This window comes from Microcaecilia unicolor, chromosome 1, assembly GCF_901765095.1.
Source record: "Microcaecilia unicolor chromosome 1, aMicUni1.1, whole genome shotgun sequence".
Classification (NCBI taxonomy): domain Eukaryota; kingdom Metazoa; phylum Chordata; class Amphibia; order Gymnophiona; family Siphonopidae; genus Microcaecilia; species Microcaecilia unicolor.
In genome coordinates this window covers 141,132,190-141,145,332 of record NC_044031.1, presented here as the reverse complement: position 1 = coordinate 141,145,332, position 13,143 = coordinate 141,132,190, and the positions used below count along the sequence as shown (strand labels likewise).

Below are 13,143 nucleotides of genomic sequence, written 5' to 3'. Positions count from 1 at the left end.
CCTCAACCGGCGCTCGCAAGAGCGGGGGAGAGACATGCTGCGCATCCAAGATGGCGTCCGGCGCGACACTCCGCGAAGGAGCCGCGCGGGAAGAACGGCGCTTAACTTTAGCCGCTTTTGTGCCGTCGTCCAAATTAAGGGCGTTCATGGCATTAATGTCTCCCACCTCAAGGGCGGCCCAAGAAGAAGCCGTCCGAGCCGCGTGGCCGGCCAAGATGGCGGAGGCGAGCAGCGGGGGATGGGCGTTTATTGCGGGAAAAACCGCCACACCGGAGGAAGGACCGGGACACTCATCGGTCACGAAACTGTCACCCAACAAGGGCGAATCAGACTTTAAGACCCCCGCATCCCCTCTAGAAGCGCCCAAGCGATCCGGGGAGCGACTCTTTGCGCCCTCGCCCTCCAACGCCATAGGCCACGTGGAGATCAATCGGGGAACCCCCTGCCCGCTATAAAAAGGTAAAAATTACCTGCTTTCCGCTCCGAGCTGTAACGACCTGGTGTCCCAGTGAGTAGCTGCAATAAACGTTTAAATAAACGTCGAAATAAACGCCTTTAAGGACGTTCAAAATTTTTTTTTTCTTTTTTTTTTTAACGGAGCCAGCGGGAGGGGGGAGAAAAGGAGGGACCTGGCGCCACCAGGTTTGCACTTGCTCAAGAAGAGCCCTCAACCCCAGGCACTCAACAAAACCTAAAAATTAGGCTTGGAGGCCTAGCCAGAGCTGCTGCTGTGTGTGACCACCACCTGCTGAGATAGAGAACATACTGAGGAGTTTCCGGCAGCACATGACCACATATAGGGAGGCAAAAGTTTGCTCTCTATCTCCACCTGCTGGTAGATGGACACAACCCACCAGTGTATGGATTGATCAGCATGATGATATGGAAATGGTAAATATCTAACTTTCCAAAAAAAAACCCCAGGAAATATCTAAACTGTCAGGAAAAGAAATTTGATCCATAGTGCCTTCTTCTTGAAGTACTCTAGAGCCTCTAGAAACATAATAAATATTCTCAACAGATAATGACTCTGAGGATATTACAAAACATCTTTCATATACATTTTCAATAATTCTAGAGGTACTAAATAATGAGTTAGAGGAAATTTTTTAAATGTTAGGGTTTTTTTTTGCAGAAGTCAGATTTTCCATTGACTCCAACTTAACATGTATAGACAAACTATCCTTAATATTAGAAGAAATGGCAGATTGCAATGCAGTAACAGAAGAATCAATGTTTGTGTCCTTTGTTCATTAACAAGAAAGTTTTGCTCAATATCATTGATTTTACTAGTCATTCATTGAGTAAACTGGCACAAACTAGAAACTGTCTTTTGAATAGATTGCTCTATTCTTATAACAACCTGCCATATGTCTTGCAAAGTAACAGTAGTAGTTTGAGGGCCAGCTTCAGCTCCTAACAGAGAGATAGGAACCATATGAACTGGTGTTAAAACTAAGGCAGAGGAAACAATTTGGTCTCTCTCTTCTGAAGGCTAGCTCATTAGACAGAAAATATCCTGCGGGTAATAAACACTCACTATATGTGAGGCACCTCTACGGTGAGACCCATTCTGCTGTAATTTTGTCCTGAATGTCTGGATGCATTGGGAAGGCCATAGCAGAACCTCTAAGCTCCCTCATGATTGATGAAGATGGAACTCCTGATGCCGAAGCAGAAGGCTACTTAATGGAAAGCACCGCCAATGCCTCAAAGTACTAAGCTCCTCTTTATTGAACACCCTCAGTACTCTGGGTCATCTCCCTCCTCCATCAATAGCTCCTCTTAATATACCAAGGCCACATCAGACAAGCCTCATCTGCTCACTCCTAGAGGTCTAAACTAGATCTTTTAGGAGCTGGAGGGGCAGCAGGGCGAGAAACTGAAGCACCTTGCAGCAACTCTGACTGACTCAGCTTCAGTAAATAGGCTTAGTGTCAGAGCAACATAAACTCTGGAGAAAACAAAGATCTTGATGCAGCTGAATGCTCTGTCAGGCCCTGAGGCTGTAAAATGGTGGCTATGCTCTGTGTGTGATCAGTCAGAGGCTGCTCTTCATTGGCAGTCGGCCCTGACATAATGGTGCCCGTTCCCAAGCTCTCCTTCATCAAGCTACGACCTGACCCTACTGGAGAGCCCAATGACCCCAGCGTATTTGGATGCTGCGCCGAATCCGAACATGCACTGCGCCGAATCCGAACATGCACTGCTGCTAACAGTTTCCTCGGCTTGCATACATTGCAACACCCCGACACCGGCTGATGGATTCCACAGTGGGAAAGCTGCTTAACTGCCTCCATAGGAGTCGCCATTCACCCAACTGTCACCAGCACAGCACAATGTGTCCCAAGCGGTGAGTTAGGATCCCTCCCCTGCACCAAGTAGAACTTGCAGCCCTCCAAGCAGTCCTGAGTCAACTTTAGTCAGACTTACCATTGCCAGCTGCTCCCCCCAAGCTCACAGTCTCCACAAGTCTTACCAGAGACGAGAAAGGCTCAGGACTGATACTCTGTCTCATGCTCTCTAGCAAACCTCTTTCTTTTGCCTTTCTTTCTTTGAAGGTTGTTGTGTTGGAAAAGGAGAACTTCACAGGAAATGGGCCAGGTGAAAGGAGGGAAGAAGTAAATTTGTAGGGCACCAGAGACAGGAATATGAAGAACTCCAGATATGACTCTGCAGACTCAAGCTACCTGCAAAACTCAACTGGGGTCCGGTTGACCAACAGGACCAGGGGCAAATCACTCAGAAAGAAGCTAAAAAAGTATGTTCATCCACCTGCTGGAGATAGATAATACAGAGGAGCTGGATTGGATGCCAACAGTGGCGTTGCTACGTGGGGCCTTGGGGACCTGGGCCCCCTCAAATTTCCTCTGGGCCCCTGGTTTTGCAGGCAGGGGTCCCCAACCCCTGCCAGCTGAAGCCTTGTCCAGCGCCGGTCTCCAGCACCACCGCATTGCCCCCTCACATCCTGCATGCTCCTTTTAGTGAATTTGAGCATTCATGTGAAAAATTGCAGGAAGACCTTAGGAAACTGGAAGACTGGGCATCCAAATGTCAGATGAAATCTAATGTGGACAAATGCAAGGTGATGCACACTGGAAAGAATAATCCGAATCGTAGTTACCTGATGCTAGGGTCCACCTTGGGGGTCAGAACCCAAGAAAAAGATCTAGGTGTCATTGTAGATAATATGCTGACATCTTCTGATCAGTGTGCGGCTGCAGCCAAAAACGCAAACAGGATGCTAGAAATTATTAGGAAAGTGATGGTGAATAAGACCGAAAATACTATAAGGCCTCTGTATCGCTCCACCTCGAATACTGCGTTCAATTTTGGTTGCCGTATCTCATAAAAAGATATAGTGGAATTAGAAAAGGTTCAAAGAAGAGCAACCAAAATGATAAAGGGGATGGAACTCCTCTCTTATGAGGAAAGGCTAAAGAGGTTAGGGCTCTTCAGTCTGGAAAAGAGACGGATGACGGGAGATATTATTGAGGTCTACAAAATCCTGAGTGATGTAGAACGAGAAGAAGTGAATTGATTTTTTTTTAATCGTTCCAAAAGCACAAAGACTAGGGGCATTCAAGTTACATGGAAATATTTTAAAATAGGAGGAAATATTTTTTCACTCAACAAATAGTTAAACTCTGGAACTCTTTGCTGGAGGAGATGGTAACAGCGGTTAGTGTATCTGGGTTTAAAAAAAAGGTTTGGACAAGATCCTGGAGGAAAAGTCCATAGTCTACTATTGAGACAGACATGGGGAAGCTACTGCTTGTCCTGGGATTGGTAGCATGGAATGTTGTCACTATTTGGGTTTCAGCCAGGTACTTGTGACCTGGCCTGGCCACTGTTGGAAACAGGATACTGGGCTAGGTGGATCAGATGGCCAGATGGTCTGACCCAGTATGGCTATTCTTATGTTCTTAACTTAATGGATGGAAAATTCAAATGTCTCAAATTCAAGGATTTGGCTCCACTTTCATGGTTCTGCAATTTATGCTGGATTAACAATTTGTCCTGTACAATACAATTTTTTACTTCTTGATCTGGTAGACAGAAGATTCCAAATCCTTGACTTTATCTCCCTGGGATTTAACCCAAGAGTCTAAGTTTATTTTAACAATGAGGAGTTAATCACCATAGTGGCAAAAAAAGTTAAGCACATCTTATGGAGGGATTCCACAACAAGCCAGATGGATTCTAATGTAGTCTGCTGGTCTCATCAATGGTTGTAGCATGGTACTGCCTTCAATCATACTTACAGCAGTAGAATCTGCTGTGACTTCACTTGAGAGATCTTCCACATTCAGAACCAGCAGAGTCACCATAGGCGAATGAGTCTCACCCTCCAGAGCTTAGAAGGCTGCTGACAATTGCACCTCGGTTCCTGCTGGGGTAGGCCTCTCCAGTGTTGGCCGTGAGTGAACGCCATTCATCACCTCCTCCTACGCTCTTCTCCTGCATACTGGGCAGTGATGGAAGTAGAGTAGGACTATGCGGGCTCTCCATGCCGGGGCTCCTCACTGTTCCAACAATAGCAGAAATGTCCACTGGTACTGGCATCGTGTATGAAGTGATCTCAGCTTCCCTAAGCATTGGAGTCACAACTTCGGATTTTCCCCTTTCTCTTGGGCATCTTAAAGGTATAAAGTTTCGAAGTAAAAAAATCCGGGAGCTGCTGTACTACTCTCTTGCTCAGAGCACCATCTTGGCCACTCCCCCTCTCAAATCCCCAGATACTTAATCGTATCTTTGACCCATTTAAAGGGAGCAAGTGGTCTACTTTGTTCTAATTTCCAGTCTGACAATATCAAATTCAAGACCTCTGTTTTATTTATATGGACCTTAAACCCTGCAAAAGCCTCGAACTTTCGAAATTCCGATAAGATCGCTGGTAAGGACAAAAAGGGTTGAGCTGAAGGTCATGTGCAAACAACACCAACTTGTGTTCCTGCCCACTGATATGGATCCATTCCTCCTAAGCTTAGCTGCCAGTGGTTCTACCGAAATAGCGAATAATAGTGGAGATAGGGGTCTGAATAACCAGGGCTGTGGAGTTGGTACAGGGCTCAGCTTATTACCATATTACTCAGACTCCTCTAATTTTCTATCAGACTCCGCCTCCTACTGATATTAAGCTTTAATTTTTTTTTTCCTGGATCTGAAGTCCTGGTAAATATAACTTTAGATCTGGGACAAAAATATGTGTATATACAAGTATAAAATGATACATTTATCATATATTATAATGTTTTTTTATTTTGAAACTGGAATCAGAGTCAGTACATTTTTACTGACTCCGATTCCACACAAAATTGCTTCCGACTCTGACTCCACAGCCCTCAGAATAACTACCATTCACTCCAATATGGGCCTCTGACACCCTGCACAAACCTACCATTGATACTCATTCCTCCCATGACCTGCCAAAGAAACTCCAAATTAACAGAGTCGAATGCTTGGGCCTTGTGTATAACTGGGGCTGTGGACTTGGATCCATAATGGAACGCAAAATTGTTTTTCTAAATCCAAGAGTGCTAATTATAATTACTATTGTTCATACTCCCAATTGCAACGTCCTCTGATGTGATCTGTTTTGCCCCTACAGACGAATACTAGGCTTTATCCCATAGAGAGAGAAAATGTTTGTTTGTTTTTTAATCTCAAAAGTCACAGAGTCATGGCCTAAATAAAACCTAAATTCTTAAAGATAACTTTTAAAAAAACTGCCAGCAGATATTTACAGATGACTTTTCCCCATTCTGATTAAATCTCGCTGTGTATGATAAAATTATATATCATCTATTTTTATAAAAATATTATATCTATGTATGTGAAGGACTCTATAAAAGCAACAGCACACAGTTTGAAGATGGGCATACACACAGGCAGAATGCACAGTTATGTGCATATCTTATAGAATACTACATTTATGTGTTGTTGCTGGGTTTTTTTTAGCAATCTAGGCACAAGCCATTTTTACAATCTATGGCTGGTGCTAAGTGGTCACACCTAAAGCACAGGTGTATAGTTTTTCCTGTTAAACCAGTATTCAATAGAGAAAAATAGGTGCATGCTTTCCCTTATAGAACAGGCTTCAGGCATCTTTTTGGTGCCTAAAAACAGGCAACACTATCATAGAATTACCCCCTACATGACTTAAACAAATACATTTGTACCTGTAACTAATGTAGAGATTTTAATTTCTATGGGGTATGTTTATTAATGCATGTTAGCTTTTTTAACGCACCGCACCTTTAAAGTTAAAGCATTTTAAATGCTAACACGCCAATACATTCCTATGGGTACTTTAGCGTTTAACGCATGTCAACGATTAACGCGCGTTAAAAACACTGATGCACCTATAGTGCACCTTAGTAAACATACCCCCATATATGTTAACTCTATATCTATATATTAGTTAAGGGAAGTATGTACCATTCTTTTATCTAGATTTATGCTTCTAAACTTCGAGCCTAGTGCAAAAAAATAGTCCTAAACTTCTTTTTCCCTTCCCTAAATCTGCTCCTCTTGCATTTGCTTTTTATGCTTCTAAATTTAGTTTACTGAATTTCTGAGTATAAATTTAGGCATTCAACCCTAGTAATTTTTCAGAGGTCAATTTAGTAGCAAAGGGGCTCTTTTACAAAGAGACGGTATGCACTAGCATGTGCTTACTGCACAATAAAAAGGCTTCCCGCAGTAGGTCTGGGATTAGTGCATACCAGTCCTGCACAAAAAAATATTATATATTTTATAGCATGGGGGGGGGGGGCATATTTAGATGTAGAGACTAGGTGTAATGTAGGTAAATCGCTGTGTGCTGTCCGATTAGCGCAGCAGCCCTTACTGCCTAGGAAATAGATGGCAGTAAGGGCTCATGTGCTAATGGCCACGAGCTAATTGTGAAATTAGCACGTGGCCATTAAGGGGAAAATAAAAATTGTAGACATTTTACTGCAGCACTAAAAGTGGCCTCAGTGTGTAGGAAACTCACGCACTAAAAATAGCGCAAACATTTTAACACTGCTTAGTAAAAGGGCCTCAAAGTTAGGAGAGTAAATCCTTTTAATATTGGGCCCACAAAGATGCAAAGTTTTCAGGTATATTTTGGAATCAAGAAAATAGTACCTGCACATACTTGAATCTTTTTTTTCATACTATTTTATTTCTATTAAAATGCCACAAGCTCTTGAAAATACAAAAACATTTATGTATTGTTACAATCCTGGGCTTAACCCGCTTTCCCAACCGCAGACAAAAAACAAACAAACAAACAAACAAACAAAAAAAACATTGTGTGAGCAATACATGTACTTTTTATGTACTTGGGCACAGGCTGAGCAATTTTCAGACAACTGATTTAAGTGGGTAAAATGTTCTACTCCTGCAGAACTGCTTTGAAGAGCATCCTCACAATAATTATTCTGTGGCCTGCCTAGAGCAAAGCAATCCTGATCAATATCCTGGGAACTCACCTGTGCCAAAGGTTTTGAACTGGGATCCAACTTGCTCCTGTGGATATCAAATTCTGCCCTTTTGTGCCAAAACCTCCAGGCATCCAGCAAATTCCTATAGTTCTCAATCCAGTACTGAACCCTCTCATCCCTAAGAACGTCAGAGGGAGAGCCCTAAAAACAAACAAACAATATATAACCGGCACATTCTCTTAGCCTACAGCGTCAACAACTGCAAAGTCTATCTGGGAGGAATACTGCATACAATCAATGTGACACATTTAAACAATAATTCCTGGCAAACAAGGCATTTACAGGATGAAAATATCCCCATTTAGTCAAAAGTACTATTGCTATTAAGCTATGTTTTTGCAAGCTTAGGTGTGATCATGGCCATCACACTGTGTGAACACTTCCAGTAGTGGGTGACCAATTTTATCTGCCTATTTTCAGAATTTTTGGCTATATATTTTATAAAACTTAGAAGTGGTTTTCAAAAGAGGGTCTGAAGAAGGGGTGAGATCCAGGCTATAGGGTTGTTGCAGGATCTATTGCCAGTTTCTCATATTGAGGAAAAAGAAAAGGTACATTTCAAGGACAATGCTCTGTCAACGAGGGATTATAGGTAAGAAACCTTAGGTATTCACCTTTTACATCAGAGAAATCCTTGGTTAGCCTATGAATGGAGGAGGAGGAGGAGTAGCCTAATGGTTAGTGCAGCAGGTTTTGATCATGGCAACCTGGGTTCAATTCCCACTGCAGCTCCTTGTGAACTTGGGCAAGTCATTTAACCCTCCATTGCCCCAGGTACAAAAACTTAGATTGTGAGCCCTCTAGGGACAGAAAAAGTACCTGCATATAATGTGTACAGCGCTATAGGAATGATTAGTAGTAGTAATGAATGGAGAAGTAGTGGGTTGAGACCAGAGAAAACAGGGTTCAATTCCTACTTATGCTGCCTATGACCTTAGTCCCTCCATTCTCCATTGTCTCAGGTACCAACATATACTACAAGCCTTTTATGGCACAGAAATCCTCTTGTACCCAAAGGTAAGTTGCCTTCAGCTCAGATTTGGAAAGTGAGTAAACAAATCCGCTAACCTGCAATGGGTGTTTTCCATAGATAGCGGGATCAATCAGGTACACAACTGGCTGATGCCCAAGCTCAAGGCTGCTGAACTGGAGCATCCCACTCAACAAAAGAAGCGAGAACTGCAACAGCAGTAAGAGAGCTTGGCCAACGTGGCTGGACCAAATGCACTGTCTCTGATCATGGACTGGTCCAAGCTATGTGAAGGTATGAAGGTACTTTGGATATAGTATCCAGAGAAGCAGATTTCAGGAGCGACACTACGGCTATGGTGCCTCTGATCTGAAGAGATTTCACTTTACTGTTCAGAGCAGCATTGGTTTGTTTATAAGAAAACTGAATGCAGAATGCCAGTCAATGTGCTAAAAGTTCATTCTGTAAGGGACAAAAGAAATAAAGAGCTGCACAGACTTAAGGATGGATTCAGTTCTTCTGAGGTAGTGAGAGACTGGTTTCAGTTCACAGTGTGGAGGGATTCTCACATGGATTCTTATGATGTTTCAGACAGAATGTAGGAAACACTACTTCTTCATTAACATGGAATACTTATTATTTCACATAAAAACTTGGGATCAGTTTGAAGAATTATCTTGTTATGATGAAACTGACTAGATGGTTCCACTGGCTCAAATAGCAGCTTTATAAGAGATGTAAAGATGACACCAAGGCCTCACAGCCCAGAAGGCTTCTGCAAGGGCAGTTTGACATCAAGAACCCCTTTCATGAAACTAGATGTGTTAGGACACTGGGAAGCTGGAAGTCTGGGCAAGTTATTGCTTGGTTTCACTTTTATCTTACTTATAGAATGCAGAGTGATGACTGATAAAACAAGTTCTGCACCACATAATATACTCAAAGGTGTTCTGCAAAGATCATTTTTATCACCTACTTCGTTCAACATCTAGATGAAACCAGTTCTAACACCACCACTAGGATGCTGTAAGAATCATTGTGCAGGGTCTTTGCTACGATTAGGATAGGGAGCTAACCTCTCCCCTTTTACAAAGCCGCAAAGTAGTACCGAAACAGCCCATTCACTTTGAATGGGCTGTGTTGGCATTACTGCACCTGTAGACGCTAGTGCAGCTTTGTAAAAAGGTGTGTGTGTGTGGGGGGGGGGGAAGGGTAAGCGTACAGCAGAAACCAAGTCCTGGGAACTACTAGAGCATCCCTGGTCAGATGGCCCAAGAAAGGGCAGCCTGAAAAAGAGGCAGCTTTGCATTTTCAGTGTTGCTGAACACATCTATTTGGTGGAGGGAGGGTTCCCCAAGTCTAAAAAAATATTGTTCACAGACTTCCAGTCTAGGGACCATTCACTAAGCTGAAAAACTCTGCTTAGCTTGTTGGCTATTTGTTTCTGCATGTGGGGCAGATAAACAGCTAGTATTTGAATGTGACTAGCGATAACAAAATCACAGATCTTTGTAGCTTCCCAGCAAAGTTAGAAGAATCCTTTTTCTCCTTGCTTGCTGACATAAAACATGTAAATTTAACCAATGGTTCTTGCTACTAGAATTATCGTCAATCTTAACGATAGCTAGATCAATCTCTCCACGTATCTTGTTGAATGGAGGAAAGACACGAGAAACTCTGCTTTCATTATAAATTATTACTATTTGTGAATAGCAGACTGCCACATATTTCCTATAAGTAGCTTTCTGCTACAAAGGAACATGGTGCAGGTTCCTCATTAGTCAAAAAACCCCCCTTTGTGTATGTTATTGTTCTCTGCAGTGTATTTTATCCTCACTCATGAGAGAGACTGATCCAAAAGAACACCTAAGATTTTACTAACAGGAGAAGGAGGATATTTAACTTGATCTACAATGATATAAAGATTTGGTGTTATAGATGATTTGGTTTAGTGGAATAACAGTGAAAGGGGGACGAATAGAGATAGCTAATACAATGAGGGAATTAAGTCTGAGGGCTGATAGAGCCAAGATGTTGAGATGGGGTGAGAATCAGTGGAATGGAATGAAGGTAGAAGGTGAGTCAGTCGGTACTTCAAAGTAGGGTCGGTCATAGGATTGCTTTGGGTGAGTTTTGTTAGCCTTTATCAACTTCAACGGCTGTAACCTTATCTGTTGGTAAAACTTGCCATTAAAAAAGAAATAATTTCTAGTTAGTGCTAAAGCTACAAGTTAAATTGTAGGAACCCTCAAATAAAAATGTCTTTATCTAATGGTTTTCCTACTTATTTCAATGGCTTCTTTTTGACATACATTGGTATATAAAAATTCAACATCAAAGGTTGTCTGAATAACGTTTTTTGTACATGTGATGGTACTTAAAGTATTAATCATGTTGGCAGAATCTTGAATGTAGGAAGAAACCTTTTTAATAAAAGGTCTCAAAAACTTATCTGTAAAAATTACTACTACTACTACTACTACTTAGCATTTCTATAGCGCTGCCAGGGTTACGCAGCACTGTACAAGTTTAACATGGGGAAGGACCGTCCCTGCTCAAAAGAGCTTACAATCTAAAGGTTACAAACTATGTAGTCAGTGTAGGTATCATGAGTGGGGAAAGTGGTTATGCGCCAAAAGCAAGGGAGAAGAGATGGGCTTTGAGTAAGGACTTGAAGATGGGCAGGGAGGGCGCATGACGTATGGGCTCGGGAAGGCTGTTCCAGGCATATGGTGATGCGAGGCAGAAGGGGCGGAGTCTGGAGTCAGCGGTGGTGGAGAAGGGTACAGATAGGAGTGATTTATCCTGAGAGCGGAGGTTATGGGTGGGAACATACATTATCCAAAAATGGATAATGGTTCAAGCATAGACCCAATGGCAGATATAACTGGTCTACCCAGAGGTGAATATAATGACTTAATTATCTTAGAGAGGATATCGATAGTAGGGAGAATGGGTTAACAGTTTTAAAAAATCGGTTTCTTTTTGGTTTAAATACTGGCCTTCCTTTCCAACTGTTAGTAATGCCTTAATTTCTTGCTGTAAAGTGGGTGTTGGATCACCCTTTAGTCTTTTGCAAAATGATGTAACACCTAATTGCCTTTGAATTTCTAATGTGTCAGCATTTTTATCAATCACAACAATAGCAACTCCTTTATCTGCTGACTTTACTATGTCCTCATCATTATGTAAAGGTTATCTAAAATTATAATATAAATCAGACTGATGTTTCAATATTGGACATCAGGGTTTTTATTCTGGTTGTATGTAAGTATTTTTTTTTTATTGTTCCTGTGCAAGGTGGTATACCAAGAGGGGCATTTTCGATAAGTCATCTAAATCTAAACTAGGAAATTTTGTTAATTATGTAAAAAAAAATCCATCTTAGAACCATTTTCAAAAAGGAAAAACATCTGGGTTTTCATTTTGAAAATGGCTCAAAGATGGATGTATTTGCACAGAAGACGTCTAAAAAGAAGAGCAATTTTTCAAACTAACAAATCCAACTTATAAAAGCCAAAAATACAGGCACAAAAACGTCTGTCTGGCATCATTTTGAAAGAAATGGCCACAGAGATGTCCCTGCAGATCAAAGGGGCAGTCTAGTGGTCAGTGCAATGGACTTTGAACAATGGCACCCAGGTACAATTCCTACCATAACTCGTTTATTTTGTATTGTGAGCCCTCCAGGAACAGAATAAAACCTACTGTACCTAACTGTATATCACTACAATCACCTTCTATTCTATAGGTCTCTTCTATATGTATGTACAGTAGGTATTTTTTTGTATTTGGACAGCTTACAATTTCTATCACAAATGTACTAGGTAGAGTTGGATTTGGACATGGATCCCCTTGTTCACAGCCCACTGCATTGACCACTAGGCTACATCTGGGACCTGATTGCTGCTCTGTTGGGTATGCCCATAATACCTGAAGTTGTCATATCACCTGGTATCCCCGTTTCTTAAGGAGATGGGATAGGGACAGCATCAATTGGGGAATTCTGGAGGGGTCAAGTCTTAATACTTCTAGTGGTAAGCTGGTTAATTAGAGCACCTTTTTTTTTTTTTAAACTTGGACGTGATTGAAACAGGTCTAAATACAAATATGTCTTAAACAGCTTCCTGTATGCCCCCTCCCCTTGCTATTTGGACAAACTCAGTGGAAAACGTCCAAATTTTTTGAAAAATGTGATTTAGACATTTTCAGCAGACAAATGGGTGTTTTGGTCATTCTGAGATATTTATCTTCTTTGAAAATGAGCTCTCAAGTGAATAAATCAAACCAGAAGTAAATCAAACTTTCATAGTGAAGCTGCCAGGGAATATTCCTATCAGCCTTCTCATTCACATTGTGTTTTTTTTCCGTCATAACTTCCCAAAGTTCAACAGAACAAAACAAAGGGCTAGAAAATAAAGCAGTCTTTTGTTTGTGCAGTCTGTGGCTTGTGTTAACACTTTGAAAAATTATTTTCCTTCCATCTCAAAGCAATGCACGGTGCTATGAGATTGCAGAAACGCTTCTGCTTAGATGATGTTTTATTTCCTATTCCAAAATGCCTGCAGTTACAGGATTATCAGCTCCCAGAATTTAGAGCAACTAGTCACTGAAAACAGATTCAGAAATTTCCCATCTAGTTTAGGCAGTGCACCTTGACTCTTTGGTGTCATAGTAAAG

The 13,143-nt window shown here is 41.6% G+C and overlaps 1 protein-coding gene across 2 annotated transcripts in view; it reads right to left on the bottom strand.

The window, feature by feature from the left end:
- The window catches only part of MIOS (meiosis regulator for oocyte development), a 97,236-nt gene that overhangs the window by 34,228 nt on the left and 49,865 nt on the right, over window positions 1-13,143 (bottom strand). For both annotated transcript variants that reach the window (XM_030200963.1, XM_030200972.1), the window contains exon 8: window positions 7,482-7,634. In XM_030200963.1, coding sequence (XP_030056823.1) covers window positions 7,482-7,634 — 153 coding nt within the window. The remainder of the gene's footprint in view (window positions 1-7,481; window positions 7,635-13,143) is intronic.